Consider the following 27532-nt stretch of genomic DNA (forward strand, 5'->3'; position numbering starts at 1 on the left):
TCTATTGGTAGAAAAACCCTCTTCTGTTCCATGTCCAGAATCATGCCTAGGAATGATAGTCGAGTCGTTGGAAGCAACGGTGATTTTGGCAGATTGAGAATCCAACCGTGTTGATGTACACTCTCAGGGAGAGTGACACGCTTTTCAGCAATTGATCTCTCGATCTCGCCTTTATTAGGAGATCGTCCAAGTACGGGATAATTGTGACTCCCTGCCTGCGCAGGAGCACCATCATTTCCGCCATTACCTTGGTGAAAATCCTCAGGGCCGTGGAAAGCCCAAACGGCAACGTCTGAAACTGGTAACGACAGTCCTGTACCACGAAACGCAGGTATTCCTGATGAAGATGAAATATGGGGACATGAAAATAGGCATCCTTCACGTCCAGCGACACCATAAAATCCCCCCTTCCAGACTGGATATCACAGCCCGTATTGATTCCATCTTAAATTTGAACTTTTTCAAGTATAGGTTTAGTGATTTTAGATTCAAAATTGGTCTGACCGAACCATCCGGCTTCGGGACCACAAACATTGTTGAATAGTACCCTTTTCCCTGTTGGCCTAGGGGAACTTTGACAATCACTTGCGGTTGACAGCTTTTGAATTGCATCTAATACCACTTCCCTCTCCGGGGAAGAAGTTGGCAAGGCCGACTTGAGAAATCGGCGAGGGGGCACCTCTATGAACTCCAGTTTGTAACCTTGGGATACAATTTCCAACGCCCAAGGATCCACGCCCAATAGGACCCAGACCTGGCTGAAGAGTCGAAGACGTGCCCCCACCCGTGCGGACACCCTCCGTGGAGCCCCAGCGTCATGCGGTAGATTTAGCAGAAGCCAGGGAGGACTTCTGCTCCTGGGAACTAGCCAAAGCAGGTGTTCTCTTACCTCTGGCGAGGAAAGAGGAGCCCCAACCTCTTCTGGACTTATGCGACCGAAAAGACTGCATCTGATATGGTGGGGTTCTCTTTTGCTGTGGAGGAACAAAAGGCAAAAATTTTAGATTTACCCGCGGTAGCTGTGGAAACCAGGTCCGCGAGACCGTCCCCAAACAAAACTTCACCCTTGTAAGGTAAAACCTCCATATGCTTTTTTGAGTCGGCATCACCCGACCATTGGCGGGGTCCAGAGAGCTCGCCTTGCCGAAACCGCCATGGCGTTGGCTCTGGAACCAAGCAGCCCCACGTCTCTCATATACAAGACTGCGTCCTTAATGTGGCCTAAAGTCAGGATAACAGTATCCTTGTCCATGTCAGCCAACAAAATATCTGTCCATGCTGCAACAGCGCTACAGATCCATGCTGATGCGACTGCCGGTCCGAGTAAAGCCCCTGTATGTAGGGAACATAGATTGTAAGCTCCACTGGGGCAGGGACGGATGTGAATGGGAAAATATTCTCTGTACAGCGCTGCAGAATATGTGTGCGCTATATAAATAACTGGTAATAAATAAATAAATAAATGTACATAAATAGACTTTAAGGTAGTCTCCTGTCTACAATCCGCAGGATCCTTAAGGGCCGCGGTGTCTGGAGACGGTAGCGCCACCTTTTTGGACAGACGCGTTAATGCCTTGTCCCCCCTGGGCGAGGATTCCCAACGTACCCGGTCCTTTGCAGGAAAAGAATACGCCATAAGGATCCTCTTGGGAATCTGCAGTTTTTTGTCTGGAGTTTCCCAAGCTTTTTCAAACAATTGGTTCAGTTCATGAGATGGGGAAAGGTTACCTCAGGTTTCTTTTCCTTATACATGTGTACCCTCGTGTCAGGGACAGAGGGGTCATCTGTGATATGCAAAACTTTTATTGCCATAATCATATAATGAATACTTTTGGCCACCTTAGGGTGTAACCTTGCCTCATAGTCGACACTGAAGTCAGAATCCGTGTCGGTACCCGTGTCTACCATATGTGATAAGGGACGCTTTTGAGACCCTGACGGGCCCTGTGACCCAGTCAAATCCGCGGTTTGACTCCTTGCCGTTTCCCTGGACTCAGCTTTGTCCATTCTCTTATGTAATAAGGTCACATTAGCATTTAAAAAATATTCCACATATCATATCATACCAATCATGAGTCGGCGTTGCCGAATGACACCACAATCTGCTCCACCTCCTCCTTGGATGAGCCCTCCGTTTCAGACATGTCGACACACGCGTACCGACACTCTCACACACACAGGGATCTATCTATAAGAGGACAGGTCCCCAACAAGGCCCTTTGGAGAGACAGAGAGAGAGTATGCCAGCACACACCCAGCGCCAACTGACACTGGAAACAATTCCCAGATATAGGGCTTTTATATTATGTCAATCGTGTAACACACTCACTGCGCCAAAATGTGCCCCCCCTCTTTTTCAGCCCTGTATCACCGTTCTGCAGGGGAGAGTCCGGGGAGTCAGCTTCTCTTCAGCACACTGTGGAGAAAATAAGAATTTACTTACCGATAATTCTATTTCTCGTAGTCCGTAGTGGATGCTGGGACTCCGTAAGGACCGTGGGGAATAGCGGCTCCGCAGGAGACAGGGCACAAAAGTAAAAGCTTTAGGATCAGGTGGTGTGCACTGGCTCCTCCCCCTATGACCCTCCTCCAAGCCTCAGTTAGGATACTGTGGCCCTCATTCCGAGTTGATCGCTCGCAAGGCGATTTTAGCAGAGTTACACACGCTAAGCCGCCGCCTACTGGGAGTGAATCTAAACTTCTTAAATGTGCGACCGATGTATGCGCAATATTGCGATCACAAACGAGTTAGCAGTTTTTGAGTAGCTTCAGACTTACTCTGCCTGTGCGATCAGTTCAGTGCTTTTCGGTCCCGGCTGACGTCATAAACACACCCAGCGTTCGCCCAAGCACTCCCACCGTTTCTCCGGACACGCCTGCGTTTTTTCCGGAAACGGTAGCGTTTCCAGCCACACGCCCCTAAAACGCCGTGCATCCGCCCAGTAACACCCATTTCCTGTCAATCACAATGCGAACGTCGGAGCGATGAAAAAGCCGTGAGTAAACTTACTTTCTTCATAGTAAATTTACTTGGCGCAGTCGCAGTGCGAACATTGCGCATGCGCACTAAGAGAATTCTCACTGCGATGCGATGAAAATCTCCGAGCGAACAACTCGGAATGAGGGCCTGTGCCCGGACGAGCGTACATAATAAGGAAGGATTTTGAATCCCGGGTAAGACTCATACCAGCCACACCAATCACACCATACAACTTGTGATCTGAACCCAGTTAACAGTATGATAAAACGTAGGCGCCTCTGAAAAGATGGCTCACAACAATAAACAACCCGATTTTATTGTAACAATAACTATATACAAGTATTGCAGACAATCCGCACTTGGGATGGGCGCCCAGCATCCACTACGGACTACGAGAAATAGAATTAATCGGTAAGTAAATTCTTATTTTCTCTGACGTCCTAAGTGGATGCTGGGACTCCGTAAGGACCATGGGGATTATACCAAAGCTCCCAAACGGGCGGGAGAGTGCGGATGACTCTGCAGCACTGAATGAGAGAACTCCAGGTCCTCCTCAGCCAGGGTATCAAATTTGTAGAATTTAGCAAACGTGTTTGCCCCTGACCAAGTAGCAGCTCGGCAAAGTTGTAAAGCCGAGACCCCTCGGGCAGCCGCCCAAGATGAACCCACTTTCCTTGTGGAATGGGCTTTAACAGATTTTGGCTGTGGCAGGCCTGCCACAAAATGTGCAAGCTGAATTGTACTACAAATCCAACGAGCAATCGTCTGCTTAGAAGCAGGAGCACCCAGCTTGTTGGGTGCATACAGGATAAACAGCGAGTCAGATTTTCTGACTCCAGCCGTCCTGGAAACATATTTTCAGGGCCCTGACTACGTCCAGTAACTTGGAGTCCTCCAAGTCCCTAGTAGCCGCAGGTACCACAATAGGCTGGTTCATGTGAAACGCTGAAACCACCTTAGGGAGAAATTGAGGACGAGCCCTCAATTCTGCCCTGTCTGAATGAAAAATTAGGTAAGGGCTTTTATATGATAAAGCCGCCAATTCAGAGACCCGCCTGGCTGACGCCAGGGCTAACAGCATGACCACCTTCCATGTGAGATATCTTAATTCCACAGTGGTGAGTGGTTCAAACCAATGTGATTTTAGGAACCCTAAAACTACATTGAGATCCCAAGGTGCCACTGGAGGCACAAAAGGAGGCTGTATATGCAGCACCCCCTTGACAAACGTCTGAACTTCAGGCACGGAAGCCAGTTCTTTCTGGAAGAAGATCGAGAGGGCCGAAATTTGAACCTTAATGGATCCTAATTTTAGGCCCATAGACAGTCCTGCTTGCAGGAAATGTAGGAAACGACCCAGTTGAAATTCCTCCGTAGGGGCCTTCTTGGCCTCACACCACGCAACATATTTCCGCCAAATGCGGTGATAATGTTTTGCGGTTACATCCTTCCTGGCCTTGATCAGGGTAGGGATGACTTCATCTGGAATGCCTTTATCCTTCAAGATCCGGCGTTCAACCGCCATGCCGTCAAACGCAGCCGCGGTAAGTCTTGGACCAGACAAGGTCCCTGCTGGAGCAGGTCCTCTCTTAGAGGTAGAGGCCACGGGTCCTCCGTGAGCATCTCTTGCAGTTCCGGGTACCAAGTTCTTCTTGGCCAATCCGGAGCCACAAGTATAGTTCTTACTCCTCTCCTTATTATTCTCAGTACTTTGGGTATGAGAGGTAGAGGAGGGAACGCATACACTGACCGGTACACCCACGGTGTTACCAGGGCGTCCACCGCTATTGCTTGAGGGTCCCTTGACCTGGCGCAATATCTGTCCAGTTTTTTGTTGAGACGGGACGCCATCATGTCCACCTTTGGTTTTTCCCAACAAATTACAATCACGTGGAAGACTTCTGAGTGAAGTCCCCACTCTCCCGGGTGGAGGTCGTGCCTGCTGAGGAAGTCTGCTTCCCAGTTGTCCACTCCCGGAATGAACACTGCAGACAGTGCTATCACATGATTTTCCGCCCAGCGGAGAATCCTTGCAGTTTCTGCCATCGCCCTCCTGCTTCTTGTGCCGCCCTGTCTGTTTACGTGGGCGACCGCCGTGATGTTGTCCGACTGGATCAATACTGGTTGACCCTGAAGCAGAGGCCTGGCTTGACTTAGGGCATTGTAAATAGCCCTCAGTTCCAGGATATTTATGTGAAGAGACGTTTCCATGCTTGACCACAAGCCCTGGAAGTTTCTTCACTGTGTGACTGCTCCCCAGCCTCTTAGGCTGGCATCCGTGGTCACCAGCATCCAATCCTGAATGCCGAATCTGCGGCCCTCTAGAAGATGAGCACTCTGTAACCACCACAGGAGCGACACCCTTGTCCTTGGAGATAGGGTTATCCGCTGATGCATCTGAAGATGCGATCCGGACCATTTTTCCAGCAGATCCCACTGAAAAGTTCTTGCATGGAATCTTCCGAATGGAATTGCTTCGTAAGCAGCCACCATTTTTCCCAAGACTCTCGTGCATTGATGCACTGACACTTGGCTTGGTTTTAGGAGGTTCCTGACTAGCTCGGATAACTCACTGGCCTTCTCTTCCGGGAGAAACACCTTTTTCTGAACTGTGTCCAGAATCATTCCCAGGAACAGTAGACGTGTTGTTGGAATCAGCTGCGATTTTGGAATATTTAGAATCCACCCGTGCTGACGTAGCACTACCTGAGATAGTGCTACTCCGACCTCTAACTGTTCCCTGGCCCTTGCTCTTATCAGGAGATCGTCCAAGTAAGGGATAATTAAGACGCCTTTTCTTCGAAGAAGAATCATCATTTCGGCCATTACCTTGGTAAAGACCCAGGCTGCCGTGGACAATCCAAACGGCAGCGTCTGAAACTGATAGTGACAGTTCCGTACCACAAACCTGAGGTACCCTTGGTGAGAAGGGTAAATTGGGACATGGAGATAAGCATCCTTGATGTCCAGAGACACCATATAATCCCCTTCTACCAGGTTCGCAATCACTGCTCTGAGTGACTCCCTCTTGAATTTGAACCTTTTTATGTAAGTGTTCAAGGATTTTAGATTTAAAATCGGTCTCACCGAGCCGTCCGGCTTCGGTACCACAAACAGCGTGGAATAATACCCCTTTCCTTGTTGTAGGAGGGGTACCTTTATTATCACCTGCTGGGAATACAGCTTGTGAATAGCTTCCAATACCGCCTCCCTGTCGGAGGGAGACGTTGGTAGAGCAGACTTCAGGAACCGGCGAGGGGGAGAAGTCTCGAATTCCAATTTGTACCCCTGTGATACTACCTGTAGGATCCAGGGGTCCACTTGCGAGTGAGCCCACTGCGCGTTGAAATTTTTGAGACGGGCCCCCACCGTGCCTGAGTCCGCTTGTAAAGCCCCAGCGTCATGCTGAAGACTTGGCAAAAACGGGGGAGGGCTTCTGCTCCTGGGAAGAGGCTGCCTGGTGCAGTCTTTTCCCTCTACCTCTGCCCCTGGGCAGAAATGAGTGGCCCTTTGCCCGCTTGTTCTTATGGGAACGAAAGGACTGAGTTTGAAAAGACGGTGTCTTTTTCTGCTGAGAGGTGACCTGGGGTAAAAAGGTGGATTTTCCAGCCGTTGCCGTGGCCACCAGGTCTGATAGACCGACCCCAAATAACTCCTCCCCTTTATACGGCAATACTTCCATATGTCGTTTGGAATCCGCATCACCTGACCACTGTCGCGTCCATAACGCTCTTCTGGCAGAAATGGACATCGCACTCACTCTTGCAAATATCCCTCTGTGCATCTCGCATATAAAGTAATGCATCCTTTAAATGCTCTATAGTTAATAATATACTGTCCCTATCCAGGGTATCAATATTTTCAGTCAGGGAATCCGACCAAGCCACTCCAGCACTGCACATCCAGACTGAGGCGATAGCTGGTCGCAGTATAACACCAGTATGTGTGTATATACCCTTTAAGATATTTTCCAGCCTTCTATCAGCTGGTTCCTTGAGGGCGGCCGTATCAGGAGACAGTAACGCCACTTGTTTTGATAAGCGTGTGAGCGCCTTATCTACCCTAGGGGGTGTTTCCCAACGTGCCCTTACCTCTGGCGGGAAAGGGTATAGTGCCAATAATTTGTTAGAAATCAGCAGTTTTTTATCGGGGGAAACCCACGCTTTATCACACACCTCATTTAATTCATCTGATTCAGAAAAAACTACTGGTAGTTTTTTCACACCCCACATAATACCCTTTTTTGTGGTACTTGTAGTGTCAGAAATGTTTAATGCCTCCCTCATTGCCGTGATCATGTAACGTGTGGCCCTACTGGACATTAAGTTTGTCTGCTCACCGTCGACACTGGATTCAGTATCCGTGTCTGGGTCTGTGTCGACCATCTGAGGTAACGGGCGTTTTAGCGCCCCTGACGGAGTCTGAGACGCTTGAACAGGCACTAACTGATTTGCCGGCTGTCTCATGTCGTCAACAGTTTTTTTTGCAAAGTGCTGACATTGTCACGTAATTCTTTAAACACAACCATCCAGTCAGGTGTCGACTCCCTAGGGGGTGACATCACTAACACAGGCAATTGCTCTGCTTCCACATCATTTTCCTCCTCATACATGTCGACACAATCGTACAGACACCCAGCACACACACAGGGAATGCTCTGATAGAGGACAGGACCCCACTAGCCCTTTGGGGAGACAGAGGGAGAGTTTGCCAGCACACACCAAAGCGCTATAAACTGTATAGGGACAACCTTATAATAAGTGTCTATCCCTTATAGCTGCTTATATATATTTTTTAGCCAAATAAGTGCCCCCCCTCTCTGTTTTACCCTGTTTCTGTAGTGCAGTGCAGGGGAGAGTCTGGGAGCCTTCCTACCAGCGGAGCTGTGTGGGAAAATGGCGCCGTGTGCTGAGGAGATAGGCCCCGCCCCCTTCTCGGCGGGCTCTTCTCCCGCTTTTATCTGGAAAACTGGCAGGGGTTAAATACATCCATATAGCCCAGGGGCTATATGTGATGTATTTTTTGCCATAGGAGGTATTTACATTGCTGCCCAGGGCGCCCCCCCCCCAGCGCCCTGCACCCTCAGTGACCGCAGTGTGAAGTGTGCTGGGAGCAATGGCGCACAGCTGCAGTGCTGTGCGCTACCTTATCTGAAGACAGGAACGTCTTCTGCCGCCGATTTCTGGACCTCTTCACTCTTCAGCATCTGTAATGGGGCCGGCGGCGCGGCTCCGGGACCCATCCAGGCTGAACCTGTGATCGTCCCTCTGGAGCTAATGTCCAGTAGCCAAGAAGCCCAATCCACTCTGCACGCAGGTGAGTTTGCTTCTTCTCCCCTTAGTCCCTCGATGCAGTGAGCCTGTTGCCAGCAGGACTCACTGAAAATAAAAAACCTATTTAAAACTTTTACTTCTAAGCAGCTCAGGAGAGCCACATAGCCTGCACCCTTCTCGTTCGGGCACAAAAATCTAACTGAGGCTTGGAGGAGGGTCATAGGGGGAGGAGCCAGTGCACACCACCTGATCCTAAAGCTTTTACTTTTGTGCCCTGTCTCCTGCAGAGCCGCTATTCCCCATGGTCCTTACGGAGTCCCAGCATCCACTTAGGACGTCAGAGAAAATGGTGCTGGTTAGTGCTGTGCGACCAAGCTCCACCCCCTCTAGTGGTGGGCTTCGGTCCCGCTCAAATTCACAATTAATGGCGGGGGATGAACATAGTCACTGACTCCGCAGTCCCTATATGTGTATTGTGCCAAAAATAGAAGTATATATTGCTACCCAGGGCGCCCCCCCCCTGCGCCCTGCACCCATCAGTGTCTGCCGTCTTCTGCTGCCTTAGAAGTCTTCTTTCTTCTTATACTCACCTGGCTTCTATCTTCCGGCTCTGTGAGGAGGATGGCGGCGCGGCTCCGGGACGAACGGCAGGGGGAGACCTGCGTTCCTATCCCCCTGGAGCTAATGGTGTTCAGTAACCTAAGAAGCAGAGCCTATCAGTTAAGTAGGTCTGCTTCTCTCTCCTCAGTCCCACGATGCAGGGAGCCTGTTGCCAGCAGAGCTCCCTGAAAATAAAAAACCTAACAAAATTATTTTTTCAGAGAAATTCAGTAGAGCTCCCCTGTAGTGCATCCAGTCTCCTCTGGGTACAGGAACTAACCGAGGTCTGGAGGAGGGGCATAGAGGGAGGAGCCAGTGCACACCCATACTAAAAGTTCTTTAGAGTGCCCATATGTCCTGCGGAGCCCGTCTATACCCCCATGGTCCTTACGGAGTCCCCAGCATCCTCTAGGACGCAAGAGAAAATATACGTTATGGTAAGAACTTACCGTTGATAACGTGTTTTCTCTTATGTCCACAGGGATCCACAGGATAACACTGGGATACTGTCGAGCGACAGCGAAAATGGCACCAACACGGTCACAAACTTTCTGGTCGCCCAGTATGCATTGGGGCCTCCACTATATAGTCCCGCCCACTGACTCAGTCAGATCAGTTCTTTCCACAGCGATTTTAGGCAGTACCATTAGGTAGAAACCTGTACAGGCGATAAGAACACACACGCACACCCTTCCATACAAGAAGGAAGAGGTTTTAGTGATTGTCTAGATCCTCAAATCAGATGCGTCAGGGTGGGATCCCTGTGGATAGCTGTGGACATAAGAGAAAACACGTCATCAACGGTAAGTTCTTACCATAACGTATATTTCTCTGGCTGGGTCCACAGGGTTATCCACAGGATAACATTGGGATTCCCAAAGCAATTTAGTGGTGGGGACACTCCTGATTACCCAGGAGGACCTTTCGCCCGAAGTCTGCGTCGTGAGAGGCAAAAGTATCCAAGGCATAATGTTTGATGAATGTGTTTATGGAAGACCATGTGGCTGCCTTACAAATCTGTTCTGCTGAAGCACCCTGTTGTGCTGCCCATGAAGGACCTACCTTACGTGTAGAGTGCGCAGAGACTTTAGCCGGAATAGGGAGATCTGCATGAGAATAAGCTTCTGATATTACCATTCGGAGCCATCTCGCCAGCGTCTGTTTACTAGCAGGCCATCCTCTTCTATGGAATCCGTAGAGGATAAAGAGGGAATCCGTTTTCCAGATGACACTAGTACGATCTATGTAGATTTTTAAAGCCCGGACCACGTCCAGTGACGCTTCTCCCGCAGATAGTCCCGATACCTGAAAAGCTGGGACTACAATCTCTTCATTCAGGTGAAACTTTGACACCACCTTTGGAAGATAGCTAGATCTCGTTCTGAGAACTGCTCTGTCTGGAAAAAAACTTGGGAAAGGAGACTTACATGATAATGCTCCTAAATCCGATACTCTTCTGGCTGACGCCATTGCCAGTAAAAAAAGAACTTTAACCGTTAACCACTTACGATCTGCTTTCTCAAGTGGTTCAAACAAAGGACCCTGGAGAAATTTAAGAACCAGATTCAAATCCCAGGGAGCTGCAGGAGGAACAAATGGAGGTTGAATATGTACTACTACTTGAAAAAACGTACGTACATCCTGTAAATCAGCAATCTTCTGCTGAAACCATACAGTTAACGCTGATACTTAAACCTTCAAGGAAGCAACTTTCAAACCCTTATCCAGGCCTGCCTGAAGGAAATCCAATATCCTAGCTATTTTAAAAGATCTCGGATTAAAGTTTTTTCCAGTACACCAGTGAATATATGCTTGCCATATTCTATGATATACACGGGCCAAAGAAGGTTTTCTTGCTCTAAGCATGGTTTGGATTACTTCCTTCGAAAATCCTTTAGACTCTAAGATAGAGGTTTCAACAGCCACGCCGTCAAAGATAGGCGATCCAGATGACTGACAACAAGGACCCTGCATTAACAGATCTGGACGTTGAGGGAGCAGTATCGGTGCTTCCACAGACATTCTCCACAGATCTGTGTACCAATGCCTTCTTGGCCAAACTGGAGCTATTAGAATGATTGATCCTTTTGCTTGTTTTATCTTTCTCACTACCCTGGGTAACAGATATATTGGAGGGAACAGATATGCCAGCTGAAACCTCCATTCCACTGACAGTGCATCTACCAGGACCGCTCCTGGGTCCCTTGTTCTTGATCCGTACCTCGGAACTTTGTTGTTTAGTCGAGACGCCATCAGGTCTATCTCCGGTAGACCCCATCTGTTCACTAGTGTCTGAAACACTTCTGGGTGTAGTGCCCATTCGGTTTCCTAAATGGTGTACCGACTGAAAAAATCTGCTTCCCAATTTAGTACACCCGGGACAAATACTGCTGACAATGCCGGGAGATGGAGTTCTGCCCATTTTAGAATGGGAGTTACTTCTTCCATCAGACTCTTGCTGCGAGTCCCTCCTTGATGATTTATGTATGCTACTGCCGTCGCATTGTCTGAGCGGATCTGGACTGGTCTTCCTAGTAGATTGTCCAAGAGATTTATCGGCAGGCGACTTTCCCTTGCGGTCGATTTTCCCTGGAACCATAGGCTTCCGAGTACCTTGCAGGCTGGCATCTGTTGTCAGGTCTTTCCACTCTTATCCAAAAGGGTCTCCCCTTGTTTAAATGGTCTGTCTGTAGCCACCACGCTAGAGACCTTTTTACATTCACTGGAATCTTTATCATCTGCTTTTTTATTATAGGGCAGAGCTTGGAACTGGAAATGTTCCTGGAGGATGGCAAACCTGAGGTAACACTGATGTGATAGTGCTGTAGGTAAGCATCCCGCACATCCAGAGATACCATGTAATCTCCCGGTTCCATAGCCAACATTATGGAGCGCAACGTCTCCATGTGGAACTTCAGGATCCAAATGTATTTGTTCAACATTTTCAGATTGAGGATTGGTCGGTATGACCCATTTGGTTTCTGGATTAGAAATAGATTGGAGTAAAACCCCTGCCCCTTTTGTGATGGAGGTACTGGGACAATCACACCTGACTGCAGTAATTTTTGGACTGCTTCTTGCAGGGCATTGGCCTTCGACTCTATATGAGACGGGCTGGTGCAAAAAAAAAATCTTTGAGGAGGCTGCCTCCTGCATGGGAACCCATACCCCTGAGATACCACCATCTGCACCCAAGCATCTGTTGTTGACTGTTGCCATATGTGTGCAAAATGCAGGAGTCGGCCCCCAACCCTGGAATCCTCCAGGCGGAGGCCCGTCTCTTCAGGCTGATTGTTTCTGTTCAGGTTTGGAAGCTGGCTTTTTGCTAGCCCACTGCTTCCTACCCCTGGGTTTAAACTGGGGTTGCTTAGACTCCTCTTTTGCCTTGGCTTTGCTTTGCCAACGAAATGAGTGAAATTTTAAACCCTTGGACTTAGGGTTATAAATAGCCGGAAATCTGACCTTTTTCGATTCACCCTCTGATTCTAGGATATCCGATAAAGGTTTCCCAAATAATATATTACCTACAAAAGGCAATGCTTCCAATTCTTTCTTGGATTCCGCATCTGCCTTCCAGGTACGTAGCCAAACTGCTCTGCGAGCGACTACTGCCAGGGCTGAAGCTTTAGAAACAACTGTACCTACATCAATTGCTGCTTCTTCTAAACACTGGGCAGATTGTCTTAAACGGCAAAAGCTATCCTCTTGTTCCCTAGTAGGGGAAGGGATGCTATTTTCTAGTTCCTCTATCCATTCGCCCATTGCCTTTGCTACCCAGGCCGAAGCCATAGCAGGTCTTACCACTGCTCCTACTAGAGAGAAAAAATAAGAATTTACTCACCGGTGATTCTATTTCTCGTAGTCCGTAGTGGATGCTGGGGACTCCGTAAGGACCATGAGGAATAGACGGGCTCCGCAAGGGGCTGAATATGCAGCACTCCCTTAACAAACCTCTGAACCTCAGGCAGTGAAGCCAGTTCTTTTTGAAAGAAAATGGATAGGGCCGAAATCTGGACCTTTATGGGCCCTAATTTTAGGCCCAAAGTCACCCCTGACTGTAGGAAGTGCAGGAATCGACCAAGCTGGAATTCCTCTGTAGGGGCCTTCCTGGCCTCACACCAAGCAACATATTTTCGCCATATACGGTGATAATGCTTTGCTGTCACGTCCTTCCTAGCCTTTATCAGCGTAGGCATAACTTCATCTGGAATGCCCTTTTCTGCTAGGATCCGGCGTTCAACCGCCATGCCGTCAAACGCAGCCGCGGTAAGTCTTGTAACAGACAGGGCCCTTGTTGCAACAGGTCCTGTCTGAGAGGCAGAGGCCAGGGGTCCTCTGTGATCATCTCTAGTAGTTCTGGGTACCAAGTCCTTCTTGGCCAATCCGGAACAATGAGTATTGTTCTCACTCCTCTTAATTACTATTCTCAGCATCTTGGGTATGAGGGAAGAGGAGGAAACACACAGACCGACTGGAACACCCATGGTGTTACTAGTGCGTCCACAGCCATCGCCTGAGGGTCCCTTGACCTGGCGCAATATCTTTTTAGATTTTTATTGAGGTGGGACGCCATCATGTCCACCTGTGGCAGTTCCCATCGATTTGCGATCTGCGTGAAGACTTCCTGATGAAGTCCCCACTCTCCCGGGTGGAGGCTGTGTCTGCTGAGGAAGTCTGCTTCCCAGTTGTCCACTCCCGGAATGAACACTGCTGACAGTGCTTGCACGTGATTCTCCGCCCAACGAAGAATCTTTGTGGCTTCCGCCATTGCCACCCTGCTTCTTGTGCCGCCCTGGCGGTTTACATGGGCGATCGCCGTGATGTTGTCTGACTGAATCAGCACTGGTTGGTCTCGAAGCAGAGGCTCCGCTTGACTCAGGGCGTTGTATATGGCCCTTAGTTCCAGTAGATTTATGTGCAGACAGGTCTCCTGACTTGACCACAGCCCTTGGAAGTTTCTTCCCTGAGTGACTGCCCCCCATCCGCGGAGGCTTGAATCCGTGGTCACCATGACCCAGTCCTGTATGCCGAACCTGCGGCGCTCAAGAAGGTAGGCACTTTGCAGCCACCATAGAAGAGACACCCTGGCCCTGGGGGACAGGGTGATCAGTCGATGCATCTGAAGATGTGATCCGGACCACACTGAAAGATCCTCGCATGGAACCTGCCGAATGGAATAGCTTCGTATGACGCAACCATCTTTCCCAGGACTCGCGTGCAGTGATGCACCGATACCTGTTTTGGTTTCAGGAGGTCTCTGACCAGAGTCACGATCTCCTGTGCCTTCTCCTCTGGGAGAAACCTTCATCTGGACTGTGTCCAGAATCATACCCAGGAAGGGCAGACGCGTCGCAGGAATCAGCTGTGACTTTGGAATATTCAGAATCCAACCGTGTTGATGTAACACTTCCTGAGTGTGCTACGCTGCTCAGCAACTGCTCCCTGGACCTCGCCTTTATGAGGAGATCGTCCAAGGATGGGATAATTGTAACCCCTTGCTTCCGAAGGAGCACCATCATCTCCGCCATTACCTTGGTAAATATTCTCGTGCTGTGGAAAGGCCAAACGGCAACGTCTGGAATTGGTAATGACAGTCCTGTACCACAAACCTGAGGTACTCCTGATGAGGCGGATAACTGGGGACATGCAAGTAAGCATTCTTGATGTCCAGAGATACCATAATGTGAATTGCCGCCAGCACTACCTCCCTTTCCATGGGGGAAGCTGGCAAGGCCGATTTTAGGTAACGGTGAGGGGGGGGGGGGGGGGGGGTCACTTCGAATTCCAGCATGTTTCCCTGAGATACAATTTGTATAGCCCAAGGATCCACCTGTGAGCGAACCCACTGGTTGCTGAAATCTCGGAGACGCGCCCCCACCGCTCCTGGCTCCGCCTGTGGAGCCCCAGCGTCATGCGGTGGATTTAGTGGAAGCCGGGCAGGACTTTTGTTCCTGGGAACTAGCTGCATGGTGCAGCCTTTTTCCTTTACCCCTTCCTCTGGCAAGAAAATATGCACCTCTGACTTTGCTCTTTTGCGAACGAAAGGACTGCATTTGGTAATACGGTGCTTTCTTAGGCTGTGGAGGTACATAAGGCAAGAAATTTGACTTCCCAGCCGTAGCTGAGGAAACTAGGTTGGAGAGAGCGTCCCCAAATAACTCCTCACCCTTATAAGGTAAAACCTCCATGTGTTTTTTTTTAGAGTCGACATCCCCTGTCCATTGCAGAGTCCATAAGACCCTTCTGGCAGAGATGGACATTGCATTTACTTTAGAGCCCAGCAGGCAAATGTCCCTCTGGGCATCCCGCATATATAGGACCGCGTCCTTGATATGTGCCAGGGTCATCAAAACACAGTCTCTGTCTCCTCAGACAGAGTATCCGTCCATGCCGCTACCGCTCTACACATCCAAGCTGAAGCAATGGCTGGCCTCAGCAGTGTACCAAAATGTGAGTAAACAGACTTCAGGATAGCTTCCAGCTTTCTATCCGCAGGATCCTTTAGGGCGGCCGTATCCTGAGACGGCAGGGCCACCCTTTTAGACAAGCGCGTCAACGCCTTGTCTACCCTAGAGGATACGCCATCAGTAATCTTTTGGAAATCACTTGCTTCCTAACCGGGGAATCCCAGGCTTTTTCACATAATTCATTCAATTCATGTGACGGGGGAAAAGTCACTTCTTGGTTTTTCTCCCCATACATATAAATCCTTTTGTCAGGGACAGGATTTTCCTCAGAAATGTGTAATACATCCTTCATTGCCACAATCATGTAGCGGATGGCTTTAGTCATTTTAGGCTGCAATTTTGCCTCACCGTCGTCGACACTGGAATCAGAGTCCGTGTCGACATCTGTGTCAACTAACTGGGATATTGGGCGCTTTTGAGACCCTGACGGCCTCTGCGCTGTGGGAGCAGGCATGGGCTGAGACCCCGACTGTTCCAATCTGTTATGCAAGGAGCTTACATTATCATTTAACACCTTCCACATATCCATCCAATCCGGTGTCGGTCCCGTCGGGGGCGACACCACATCAGTTTGCACTTGTTCTGCCTCCACGTATCCTTCCTCATCAAACATGTCGACACAGGCGTACCGATACACCACAGATACACAGGGAATGCTCTGATTGAGGACAGGACCCCACACAGGCTTTTGGGGAGACAGAGAGAGAGAGTATGCCAGCACACACCACAGCGCTATATAACCCAGGAATTACACAGTACTTTACTGTTTACACGGTAGCGTATGTGTATATATTATATATATATATATATATATATATATATATATATATATATATATACACACACACACACACACACACACATGTATACTGCAGGGGAGAGCCTGGGGAGCGTACTTCTGTGAAGAGAAAATAGTGCTGGTGTGCTGAGGAAGAAGGCCCCGCCCCCTCAGCGGCAGGCTTCTGTCCCGCATCTCATGTGTAAAAATGGCGAGGGCTCGCACATATATACAGTGCCTGACTGTATATATGTGTACTTTTGCCATCAGGTATCTTAATTGCTGCCCAGGGTGCCCCCTCTCACCCCTGCACCCTACAGTGACCGGAGTGTGCGGGTGTGCTGTGGGAGCAATGGCGCACAGCTGCAGTGCTGTGCGCTACCTTTAGTGAGGATAGGAGTCTTCTGCCGCCGGTTTCAAAGTCTTCTTGCGTCTGTACTTGTGGCTCTGCGAGGGGGACGGCGGCGCGGCTCCGGACAATCAAGGTTAGGTTCCTGTGTTCGATCCCTCTGGAGCTAATGGTGTCCAGTAGCCTAAGAAGCGCAACCTAACTGCAGTTAGTAGGTTTGCTTCTCTCCCCTCAGTCCCACGTAGCAGGGAGTCTGTTGCCAGCAGAAGCTCACTGAAAATAAAAAACCTAACAAAATACTTTCTTTACTAGTAAGCTCAGGAGAGCCCAGTAAAAGCACCCAGCTCTGGCCGGGCACAGATTCTAACTGAGGTCTGGAGGAGGGGCATAGAGGGAGGAGCCAGTGCACACCAGTAGTACTAAATCTTTCTTAGAGAGCCCAGTCTCCTGCGGAGCCCGTCTATTCCCCATGGTCCTTACGGAGTCCCCAGCATCCACTAGGACGTTAGAGAAATATTTTTCAAAAGGCTCTCTACCCTTCTGTCTGTGACATCATTCAATGAGGTAGATGACGGTGGTAAAGCAGATTTATGCACGAGTCGCAGAACATGTGCATCTACTTTCTTCTCGAACAATCTCCAGCAGGAAATGGATAATAAGAATTCCATCTTTTAGGGATCTTAAACTTTTTACCGGGCTCTGCCCAAGACTCATCCATCATTTCAGTCAGCTCATCTGATGCTGGAAATTCAGCTTTCACTGATTTTGTTTGTTTAAATACAGGTGCTTTAGCTTTTAACACTGTCTTGGCTGGTTCTTCCAGAGAAAGCACAGCCTTCACAGCATCAATAAGTTCAGCTACATCATCTGAACTAAAGCTCTGCGACTGATCATCATACGGAGTTGAATCGATTGTTTCCGCATCATCCTCTGATGTATCCTCTTGTGTAGTCTGCCATACAGACGTATCTGTCTTAGTCTTACCTGTCCCTGTACACTGCCGCTCTTGATAACGGACACGGACGCTCACCGATGGACACGGACGCTGAGCGAATTCCACGTGTATGCAGACGCTAAAGGCCTGCGACTCGGTCTGGGCGGGTTTATATCCAGTGTACACAACCGCAGCGTCTAAGCTGCGACCGAGTACCCTCGTGGTAGCGTCTGAGCCGGAAGTGAGGTCATTTAGTTCATGAAACGAGAGACACGCGGAAACTGGTCATGAACTCGGAAGAGGGGCGGCCAGGAGAGCGTCTGAATCCCCGTTGACTTAAACTCCCAGGATCGCGGCCTCACCTAGTCCTGGCGCCTAGGATCCCAGCAGCGTAGCGCTGTCACACTCTTGATGTTCGGCGAATCAACACACTGATTGTAGTCTCCACCAAATCAGTGTAGCTGTGTCCTGACCCCTCTAGTAAGAGGAAGTCCATAGACTCACCATCTCCCCATGCTCCGGCCACAGCCTGGTAATGTCTGCTGGACCTGCTAGAACTTAGAGACAGCACTGATACCCGAAGGTAAGCGTAGTTGCTACCCGGTGGGGAGTTGTTGGAGCGACTTTCTAGTATGCGTTTAAGACGCTGTTAAGAGAAGTCGCTCAAAAAACATATAGTAAGTCAATAAAAATAAGAGGATTTTGGTACTTACCGATAAATCCATTTCTCTGAATCCTCTAGGGGACACTGGAGTCCTATACAGTAGGGGTGTGAAGCCTTGACCCGGAGGTGTGGCACAATCTTAAATTAGCATTGTCTGCACAGCCGGCTCCTCCCCCTTCACATCCCTCCTCCCTCAGTTTGAAAAATGTGACTGAGAGAATAGGACATGATACTATAGCCCATGGCGAGGAACCGAACAACATATCCAACAGCGGCCAAGAACTCTTAACCGAATAATTAACGCTGTTTGCACGAACTGATTAAAACAAGAACTTTGAACACAGCAGGTTGACAGCACCGAGGCGGGCGTCCAGTGTCCCCTAGAGGATTCAGAGAAATGGATTTATCGGTAAGTACCAAAATCCTCTTTTCGCTTTCATCCACTAGGGGACACTGGAGTCCTTTACAGTAGGGGACGTCCCAAAGTTTTCCCCCAGGGAGGGAGTGCTGTCGGTGGCCTGCAAAACTAAACGTCCGAACTTAAGATTCTCCGGACGCAAAAGTATCAAACTTGTAAAATCTCGAACGTGTGGGCTGAAGACCACGTCGCCGCTCTGAAAAGTCGAGTAGTGGAAGCACCTCTGGCAGCCGCCCACGAGGCACCCACTGATCGGGTAGTATGAGCATCCGTCTGAACCGGAACCTGTTTGCCACAGGAAATATAAGCCTGCCGAATGGCAAGTCTAATCCATCTGGACAAAGTCTGCTTGGAGGCCGGCCAACCCTTCTTTGGCCCATCATAAAGAACAAACAAATGGTCCAACTTTCTGAAGGACGACGTAACCTGTACGTATACCCGTAAAGCTCGGACAACATCCAATGACACATCCTCATCTGTGAGACCCTGGAAAGATGGGACCACTATTGGCTAGTTTACATGAAACCCCGACACCACCTTCAGAAGGAAGACTGCTCTTGTACGGAGTTCCGCCCTATCCTCATGAAAAACTAAGAAAGGGCTCTTACAGGATAAAGCTCCCAACTCAGAAACCCGCCTAGCCGAAGCCAAGGCAAGTAATAACGTGACCTTCCAAGAAAGATATTTCAGGTCCGTTCTTGTCAATGGCTCAAAAGTCGGTGACTTCAAATATTCTAAAACCAAACCTAAGTCCCATGGTGCCGTGGGAGGACGAAAAGGGGGTTGAATCCTCAGAACCCCCTGTAAAAAAGTTTGAATCTCTGGTAAGGATGCTAACCGCTGTTGAAAAAGGATGGAGAGAGCCGAAATCTGAACCTTCAAAGAGCCCAATCTGAGTCCTCCCTCTAGACCGGCCTGAAGGAACAGTAGAAGTCGCGATAAATGGAAATTAGATGAATTCCATCCCCGTTCCTGTCACCAAGCCATGTACCGTCTCCAAATCCTGTAGTAGTGCCTGGCTGTGACCGGTTTCCTTGCGGCAATCATTGTAGGAATGGCCGTTCGTGGGATCCCTCTGTTTCTTAAGATCCGGGTTTCAATAGCCACGCCGTCAAACGCAGCCTGTTTAGGTCGGGGTGCAGGAACGGTCCCCGAGATAGCAGGTCCTCTCTCTGAGGTAACCTCCAAGGATCTTCCGCAAGTAACCCTCGCAGGTCGGTGTACCAACTCCTGCGGGGCCAATCTGGTGCGATTAGAATGACCCACACTCGTTCCCGCTTTATTCTTTTCAGGACCCCGAGTATGAGTGGGAAAGGTGGAAAAATGTAAACCCTCCTGTAACACCAAGGAAGTGTTAATGCGTCCACTCCTTCTGCTGCTGGATCTCGAGTTCTTGACACATATCTGGGCAGCTGATGATTTTGTCGAGACGCCATTAGATCCACCTGAGGCAGACCCCATCTTCTCACAATCATGTTGAAAATCCGTGGATGAAGGCACCACTCTCCCGGATGCATGTCCTGGCGACTGAGGTAATCTGCCTCCCAGTTCTCCACACCTGGAATGAACACTGCCGAGAGAATGAGGTCTCTTCTTTCTGCCCACAACAAGATCTTTGTGGCCTCCTTTAATGCCATCCTGCTCTTTGTTCCTCCTTGACGGTTTATGTAAGCCGTCGTCGTGACATTGTCCGAGTGAATCCTGATGTGTTGATTCATGACTAGGTCTTCTGCTAAGAGAAGGGCATTGCAGACTGCTCTTAGTTCGAGGATATTTATGGGTAATTTGCTTTCTTGTATCATCCACCGTCCCTGAAACTGACGGTCCTCTAGGTCTCTGCGCTGCACCTGCTACTACAAACATTGATTTTAACGCTGTGTCAACTTTACGGTCGGACGCATCCTTTAAAGTAGTTACGTTAGGAATTGGCAAGATTGTCAAAGAAGACAATCTTCCTAGTGAAGCATCCACTACCGGCGGATTTTCCCACTTGTCCATTACACCCCTAGGTAGGGGGTAAGTTACCTGAAAACGTTTCGGAAATTGAAAAAGTTTGTCAGGTTGTTTCCAAGCCTCCTCCATCTGAGACTGCAGGGATTTAGGAATGGGGAACGCTGCTGAACACGGCTTCTGGGATTCAAACAAATCGAAATCCTCCGGCTCCCGGACATCCTCTTACTTAAAGCTTAGGATGTCCTTAACCGCGTCAATTAAGGAATCCAGACCAGAGATCACCGAGTCTTCTTCAGGAAAATTGGCGTCTAGGTTAGGTTCAATTAACTCACCTTCTTCCGTATTCCAGAAGAAAACCCTCTTCCTCCTCAGTTTCTGGTATAATAGGAAGAGTTCTTTTAACAGCCCTGGGCACACTCGTCTCAGCGTGTGCGAGCGGTGTTAACTTAATGAGAAATTCCTCCATTGTCTTTGAGAATCCCGCAGCCCATTCCGATTGCTGCTTGTGGGATTCTGCCATTTCCTTGGAGATTCTATTAGCAGGGTTGTCTTCCCAAGCCTTAAGGGCCCTACACACTTAAAGATTATCTGTCTGATTGGAAAGAAAATCTGGCAATGTCTGGGAGCAAATGACAATCAACCATTTGCTTCCAAAATCCAGAAAACGGACAGAAATGGTTGTTAAGATCAATTGTTTTAACGAAACAAACTTAACCAATTTGTTTGAAAGTCCATTTTTGTCTGTTGTGCAGTGTTTAAGAGCAAATGGTCAATTGTCATTTGCTCCCATACATTACCAGATTTTTGTTCCAACCAGAAAGATTGGACAGATAATCTTTAAGTGTGTAGGGCACTTTAGGCAGAGCACTGCTCCCAGGTGGAGCATCCTTGTCTAAGCAGGAGTCGCACACCCCGGAGCTGCCAACCCGCGCGCTCTTCTTGTTACATTTCGTACAAACATAGCAGGTCTTTGAGGTCTTGGTAGCCTTAGACATGTTGTTTTTCTTTTTTAAAACCCCTTACCAGGGTATTACGCAGCGCTTTCACCCTTTAAACTAGGAAGAGAAAGACTGGGAGATGACGGAAGCGAAGGTATTGGATCCGGCTGGAATTACCTGTCCCCTTTTCTTTATAAAAAGGAACAGGTCAAAAAATTAAAATAAAAAATAAACCAGCCGACTCTCAACCCTCACACCCCAACTGTAAATCAGCCACGATGTTAGAGTTGGCTTGCTTCTGTGTATTTTCTCCGGGATCTTTGAAACAGACGTCCCTTGAAAATATAATTTGTAAAGTTTGATTACTTTTCAGAAGATCCTCGTATATGATCTATATACATTACACCAGCAGAGGGAGCTGTTGCCTAACTCGCTCTACTATCTTAATGCATGTACTATCCAGGCCGTGCAGCAGGGGGAGTTATTTATTTTATGAATAAACTTTGTCCTATGTACACTACTGGTGGGGAAGGACCCATCCCTCACCTCATCCTGGCACCAAAACGAATAAACATGGCCCCCACTATGTAAGTTCCGCCGTCCCCCCCTGCTTACAGGGAAGACAGGATGAGTCCCGCGCCGCACTGAGTCTCTCACGCGCCGATACCGTCGCTCTGCCCTTCCTCCCTGATTAGCTGTATAAAAGGGAGTTTTAAACAGTATTCTCAGTAAAGGTTTTAGAGAGAGGGAATATATCTATATCTCTATATATCTATCTATATCTCTATATATCTATCTATATCTATCTATATCTCTCTATCTCTTTACTAAGTCCCTAGCCTAAGCTTGTACCAGTAATAGTTGATCTTTGAGGATATCCTGTGGAGAGATGCCGGTCCCTTCAATAGGGATCTTTGTCTCTCTGAATTCAGGTAGCTTTGTCCCCCCTTTATTAGGGTTACGCGGCCCCTTTTAGATCTTTAGTCAGGAGCTCAAGTTCTCCACGTGTTGTGCCTCCAGCACAATTTTTCAAACTGAGGGAGGAGGGATGTGAAGGGGGAGGAGCCGGCTGTGCAGACAATGCTAATTTAAGATTGTGCCACACCTCCGGTTCAAGGCTTCACACCCCTACTGTATAGGACTCCAGTGTCCCCTAGTGGATGAAAGAGAAAGTAAAGTAAAAGCTTGAGGCTGCTCTCTCAGCAGCCCTGTGACCATGCGGCTTCCTGCCGCACCAAGTAAAAAACTATATAGTGGAGGCCCCAATGCATCCTGGGAGGCCAGAAAGCTCGTGGCCGTGTTGGTGCCATTGTCGCTCGACAATATCCCAATGTTATCCTGTGGATAACCCTGTGGACCAAGCCAGAGAAATACACAATAAGCATATCCTTTGAACAATCTATATTAAACAATAACCCTGACGCACTTTGCCCTCTCAGGGTGTAGAATATATGGATAGCAGTAGGAGTGCGATACACGGAGTAGATATCACACAGCAGTTACATGCGGGGTTATAGAGGAGGCGCTATGCATTCTGGGAACAGTCAAAGCTTTTAGCCTGTTGGTGGTTCGGATCAAGATCCTACTCTACACCCCGATGTTATTCCCTGTGAAACCCAGAGTACCCTGCAGCAGAAAAAAAACCACATCACTATAATGACATTTGCATAGAGTCAGATTAAACTGAGGTGAAACAGTATAATATCAGTGTATAAGACACACAGCTCCTCTACAGATCATATAGTGACAGTCACTTTGGTATATTGGGGAGACCCTAAATCCCACCTACCTGATCCTCCTGTGGGATCCTGTGATTCTCCTCTGTACAACCCTGGGAATACAGAGGACGGGGACATCTCTCTGGGGTATCTCTGTTACTGGGCCCATCTGTAGGAGACACACAGTGACTGAGTACAGTGTATATATGTGATTATCAGGTGATGTGTGTATATAGGGGCCCCAATACCTGCTCTCCCCTGTACAATACATGACAGTCTCCACTTACCCAGTGATGTGAGGGGCCGGTGATTCTCCATCATCACGTCCTTGTACAGACCCCTGTGTTCCTCTATATACTCCCCCTCCTGCATGGAGACATAGACAGTGACATCCTGGCACCTTATAGGAACCTGACACACACAGTGATACAGTCATCACCCAGACACGTCCCCTGGTGTTACTGTATAATGCCCCATTCCCAGCAGTCACCTCTCCAGTCATCACCCAGACACATCCCCTGGTGTTACTGTACAATGTCCCATTCCCAGCAGTCACCTCTCCAGTCAGCAGCTGAATGATCTTGTTGGTGAGTTCCAGGATCTTCTGGTCATTGTCTCCCTCATGTATCAGTGAGTGAGGTGGAGGCACCGGGATGGGGCTCTGGGTCCTCCTATGTCCTCCTGACACGTGGGGATAGCTGGGCGTCTTCTTCACCACTGTGTATTCCTGTGAAATACGGGAGACACCAAATATCATTGTATACACTCCTAGATCCCCTCACCTCCCCAGTCATGTCCCTGTATTATAACTATAGATATAAGTGATGTCACTATGTCGCTCACAGATCCCCTCACCTCAAGAAGGAGGGTGGCAGAAGACAGGCTAGTGGAAGGTGAGGGGGCAGCAGGGTCAGACGGGGTGGCAGGTGAAGGGGTCGGCAAAAAACAGACTGGGGGTAGCAGGAAAGGGTGGTAGTAGAAGACAGGCAGCAGCAGGTGAGGTGGTAGGATGGGGGAGGCGGTAGGTGAGGAGGGGTTGCAGTAGAGATGCAGTAATGACAGGCAGGGGGCTGCATGTGTGGAGGGGGGGGGGGGACAATGGTCAGCAGGTGAGGAAGGGAGCAGGTGAGGGGGTCAACAGGAGACAGGTGGGGAGCGGCTGGAGACTGGGAAGGTACAGGTAGGGGGCAGCAGAAAGTGGTGGCAGGGGGCTGCAAGGCAAGGGGGTTGCAGGGTGAGATGGGATATGGCAGCCATTACCTGGAGGATGAGAGCGGCAGTAGAGACGGGTGGGGATGCTGTTAGCGTCTGCCAGTCTTGTAAATGTCCCTCCAAAAATGGTCGCCATCTCCTCTAGAACAGTCTGAAGTGTCTCCTGAGGCGGTGGCCATTTTGGGTGAGACACTTTCAACATTATTTCATGCGGAAAGCCAGATATGGAATACTGTCTCAAAGAGACCGCGGCCGCATGCGCCCCATGTGATTGCACAGATCACCTAGCCCTAGAAATGGCTCTGATGGCAGAAGACTGGGGTGCGGCAGGAGATAGGTGAAGGGGCAACAGGAGAATGACAAGGAGCGGCAGGTTAGAAGGGCAGCAGGTGAGGGACAGACAGGGGGCTGCAGGCGAGGAGGCATTAGGACAATGTCAGGGGCAGCAGGTGAGGGGGCATTAGGAGAATATACGGGTAGAAAATGAGGGGTATTAGGAGAATGTAGGGGCAGTAGGTGACAGACAGGGGGTAGTAAATGAGGGGATATTAGGATGTCAGGGGCAGCAGATAACAGACGGACAGCAGGTGAGTGGGCATTAGGCGAATGTCAGGGAGAGGGGGCACTGGGAGAGGATGGGGGCATTGGGATAGGGGGTATTGGGAGAGGATGGGGGCATTAGGAGAGGGGGTATTGGGAGAGGATGGGGGCATTAGGAGAGGGGGTATTGGGAGAGGATGGGGGCATTAGGAGAGGGGGTATTGGGAGAGGATGGGGGCATTAGGAGAGGGGGTATTGGGAGAGGATGGGGGCATTAGGAGAGGGGGCACTGGGAGAGGATGGGGGCATTGGGATAGGGGGTATTGGGAGAGGATGGGGGCATTAGGAGAGGGGGTATTGGGAGAGGATGGGGGCATTAGGAGAGGGGGTATTGGGAGAGGATGGGGGCATTAGGAGAGGGGGTATTGGGAGAGGATGGGGGCATTGGGATAGGGGGTATTGGGAGAGGATGGGGGCATTAGGAGAGGGGGTATTGGGAGAGGATGGGGGCATTAGGAGAGGGGGTATTGGGAGAGGATGGGGGCATTAGGAGAGGGGGTATTGGGAGAGGATGGGGGCATTAGGAGAGGGGGTATTGGGAGAGGATGGGGGCATTAGGAGAGGGGGTATTGGGAGAGGATGGGGGCATTAGGAGAGGGGGTATTGGGAGAGGATGGGGGCATTAGGAGAGGGGGTATTGGGAGAGGATGGGGGCATTAGGAGAGGGGGTATTGGGAGAGGATGGGGGCATTAGGAGAGGGGGTATTAGGAGAGGATGGGGGCAGGAGAGGGGGTATTAGGAGAGGATGGGGGCAGGAGAGGGGGTATTAGGAGAGGTTGGGGGCAGTAGGGGGTATTAGGAGAGGTTGGGGGCAGGAAGGGCGGTATTAGGAGAGGATGGGGGCAGGAGAGGGGGTATTAGGAGAAAATGGGGCAGGAGAGGGGGTATTAGGAGAGGATGGGGGCAGGAGAGGGGGTATTAGGAGAGGATGGGGGCAGGAGAGGGGGTATTAGGAGAGGATGGGGGCAGGAGAGGGGGTATTAGGAGAGGATGGGGGCAGGAGAGGGGGTATTAGGAGAGGATGGGGGCAGGAGAGGGGGTATTAGGAGAGGATGGGGGCAGGAGAGGGGGTATTAGGAGAGGTTGGGGGCAGTAGGGGGTATTAGGAGAGGATGGGGGCAGGAGAGGGGGTATTAGGAGAGGTTGGGGGCAGGAAGGGCGGTATTAGGAGAGGATGGGGGCAGGAGAGGGGGTATTAGGAGAAAATGGGGCAGGAGAGGGGGTATTAGGAGAGGATGGGGGCAGGAGAGGGGGTATTAGGAGAGGATGGGGGCAGGAGAGAGGGTATTAGGAGAGGTTGGGGGCAGTAGGGGGTATTAGGAGAGGATGGGGGCAGGATAGGGGGTATTAGGAGAAAATGGGGCAGGAGAGGGGGTATTAGGAGAGGATGGGGGCAGGAGAGGGGGTATTAGGAGAGGATGGGGGCAGGAGAGGGGGTATTAGGAGAGGATGGGGGCAGGAGAGGGGGTATTAGGAGAGGATGGGGGCAGGAGAGGGGGTATTAGGAGAGGATGGGGGCAGGAGAGAGGGTATTAGGAGAGGATGGGGCAGGAGAGGGGGTATTAGGAGAGGTTGGGGCAGGAGAGGGGGTATTAGGAGAGGTTGGGGGCAGGAGAGAGGGTATTAGGAGAGGATGGGGCAGGAGAGGGGTATTAGGAGAGGATGGGGCAGGAGAGGGGGTATTAGGAGAGGATGGGGGCAGGAGAGGGGGTATTAGGAGAGGATGGGGTATTAGGAGAGGATGGGGCAGGAGAGGGGGTATTAGGAGAGGTTGGGGCAGGAGAGGGGGTATTAGGAGAGGATGGGGGCAGGAGAGGGGGTATTAGGAGAGGATGGGGGCAGGAGAGGGGGTATTAGGAGAGGTTGGGGGCAGGAGAGGGGGTATTAGGAGAGGTTGGGGGCAGGAGAGAGGGTATTAGGAGAGGATGGGGCAGGAGAGGGGGTATTAGGAGAGGATGGGGCAGGAGAGGGGGTATTAGGAGAGGATGGGGGCAGGAGAGGAGGTATTAGGAGAGGATGGGGGCAGGAGAGGGGGTATTAGGAGAGGATGGGGCAGGAGAGGGGGTATTAGGAGAGGATGGGGGCAGGATAAGGGGTATTAGGAGGGGATGGGGCAGGAGACAGGAGGGATGAGGGGACATTACCTGGAGGATAAGGCTCACACCCTGGCCTGGATGTAGATGCTAGAATCAAGTGGGCTAAGGGACCTTTTCCATCACACCTTGGACGGAGGAATTTGTACCGGAAGTGGGCGGGGAGGTATTTCCGAGTCATCGTCATCCTAGCGCATGGGATTATGGGTAGTGATTACCACGGTAACTCAGCAACCAGGAGCAGCCCCGCCCACTCACTGCCCATAGGCCGCAGCCTCGTCACTGCTACACCCAGCCCCGCCCTCTCTCCCTCTCATAGGCCGCATTGCCGCGTCACTCATTTACCTCCAGCCCCGCCCACTCACTGCCCTGCAGTTTCGCGTCACGCAACAAGCCCCACTGCCCCGCCCACTATCCTGCCCATTGGCCGTCGAATCCTATCACTCTCCTGCCCATAGGCCGCAGCTTCCAGTCAGTTACAGCCAGCCTCGCCCTCTCTCGCTCTCATAGGTCACAACGGCTCCGTCACTCATTTACCTCCAGCCCCGCCCTCT

At 50.1% G+C, this 27532-nt stretch overlaps 1 protein-coding gene across 2 annotated transcripts in view; it reads right to left on the bottom strand.

Annotated features, from left to right (window-relative positions):
* LOC134983693 (oocyte zinc finger protein XlCOF6-like) overlaps nucleotides 1-27283 on the bottom strand; it is a 47872-nt gene extending 20589 nt beyond the window's left edge. Inside the window, exons 1-4 of one of the 2 annotated variants that reach the window (XM_063949348.1) lie at nucleotides 27030-27283; nucleotides 23629-23799; nucleotides 23360-23438; nucleotides 23140-23241 (exon numbers count right to left, since the gene is read on the bottom strand). In XM_063949348.1, coding sequence (XP_063805418.1) covers nucleotides 23140-23241; nucleotides 23360-23393 — 136 coding nt within the window. In that variant the 5' untranslated portion in view covers nucleotides 23394-23438; nucleotides 23629-23799; nucleotides 27030-27283. Of the gene's footprint in view, nucleotides 1-23139; nucleotides 23242-23359; nucleotides 23439-23628; nucleotides 23800-24332; nucleotides 24934-27029 lie in introns of those variants that run through there. The other variant, XM_063949349.1, reaches the window with a different exon arrangement.
* Between the last annotated feature and the right edge of the window lie 249 nt (nucleotides 27284-27532).

The sequence above is a fragment of the Pseudophryne corroboree genome (assembly GCF_028390025.1).
Source record: "Pseudophryne corroboree isolate aPseCor3 chromosome 3 unlocalized genomic scaffold, aPseCor3.hap2 SUPER_3_unloc_21, whole genome shotgun sequence".
NCBI classification, from domain to species: Eukaryota; Metazoa; Chordata; class Amphibia; order Anura; family Myobatrachidae; genus Pseudophryne; species Pseudophryne corroboree.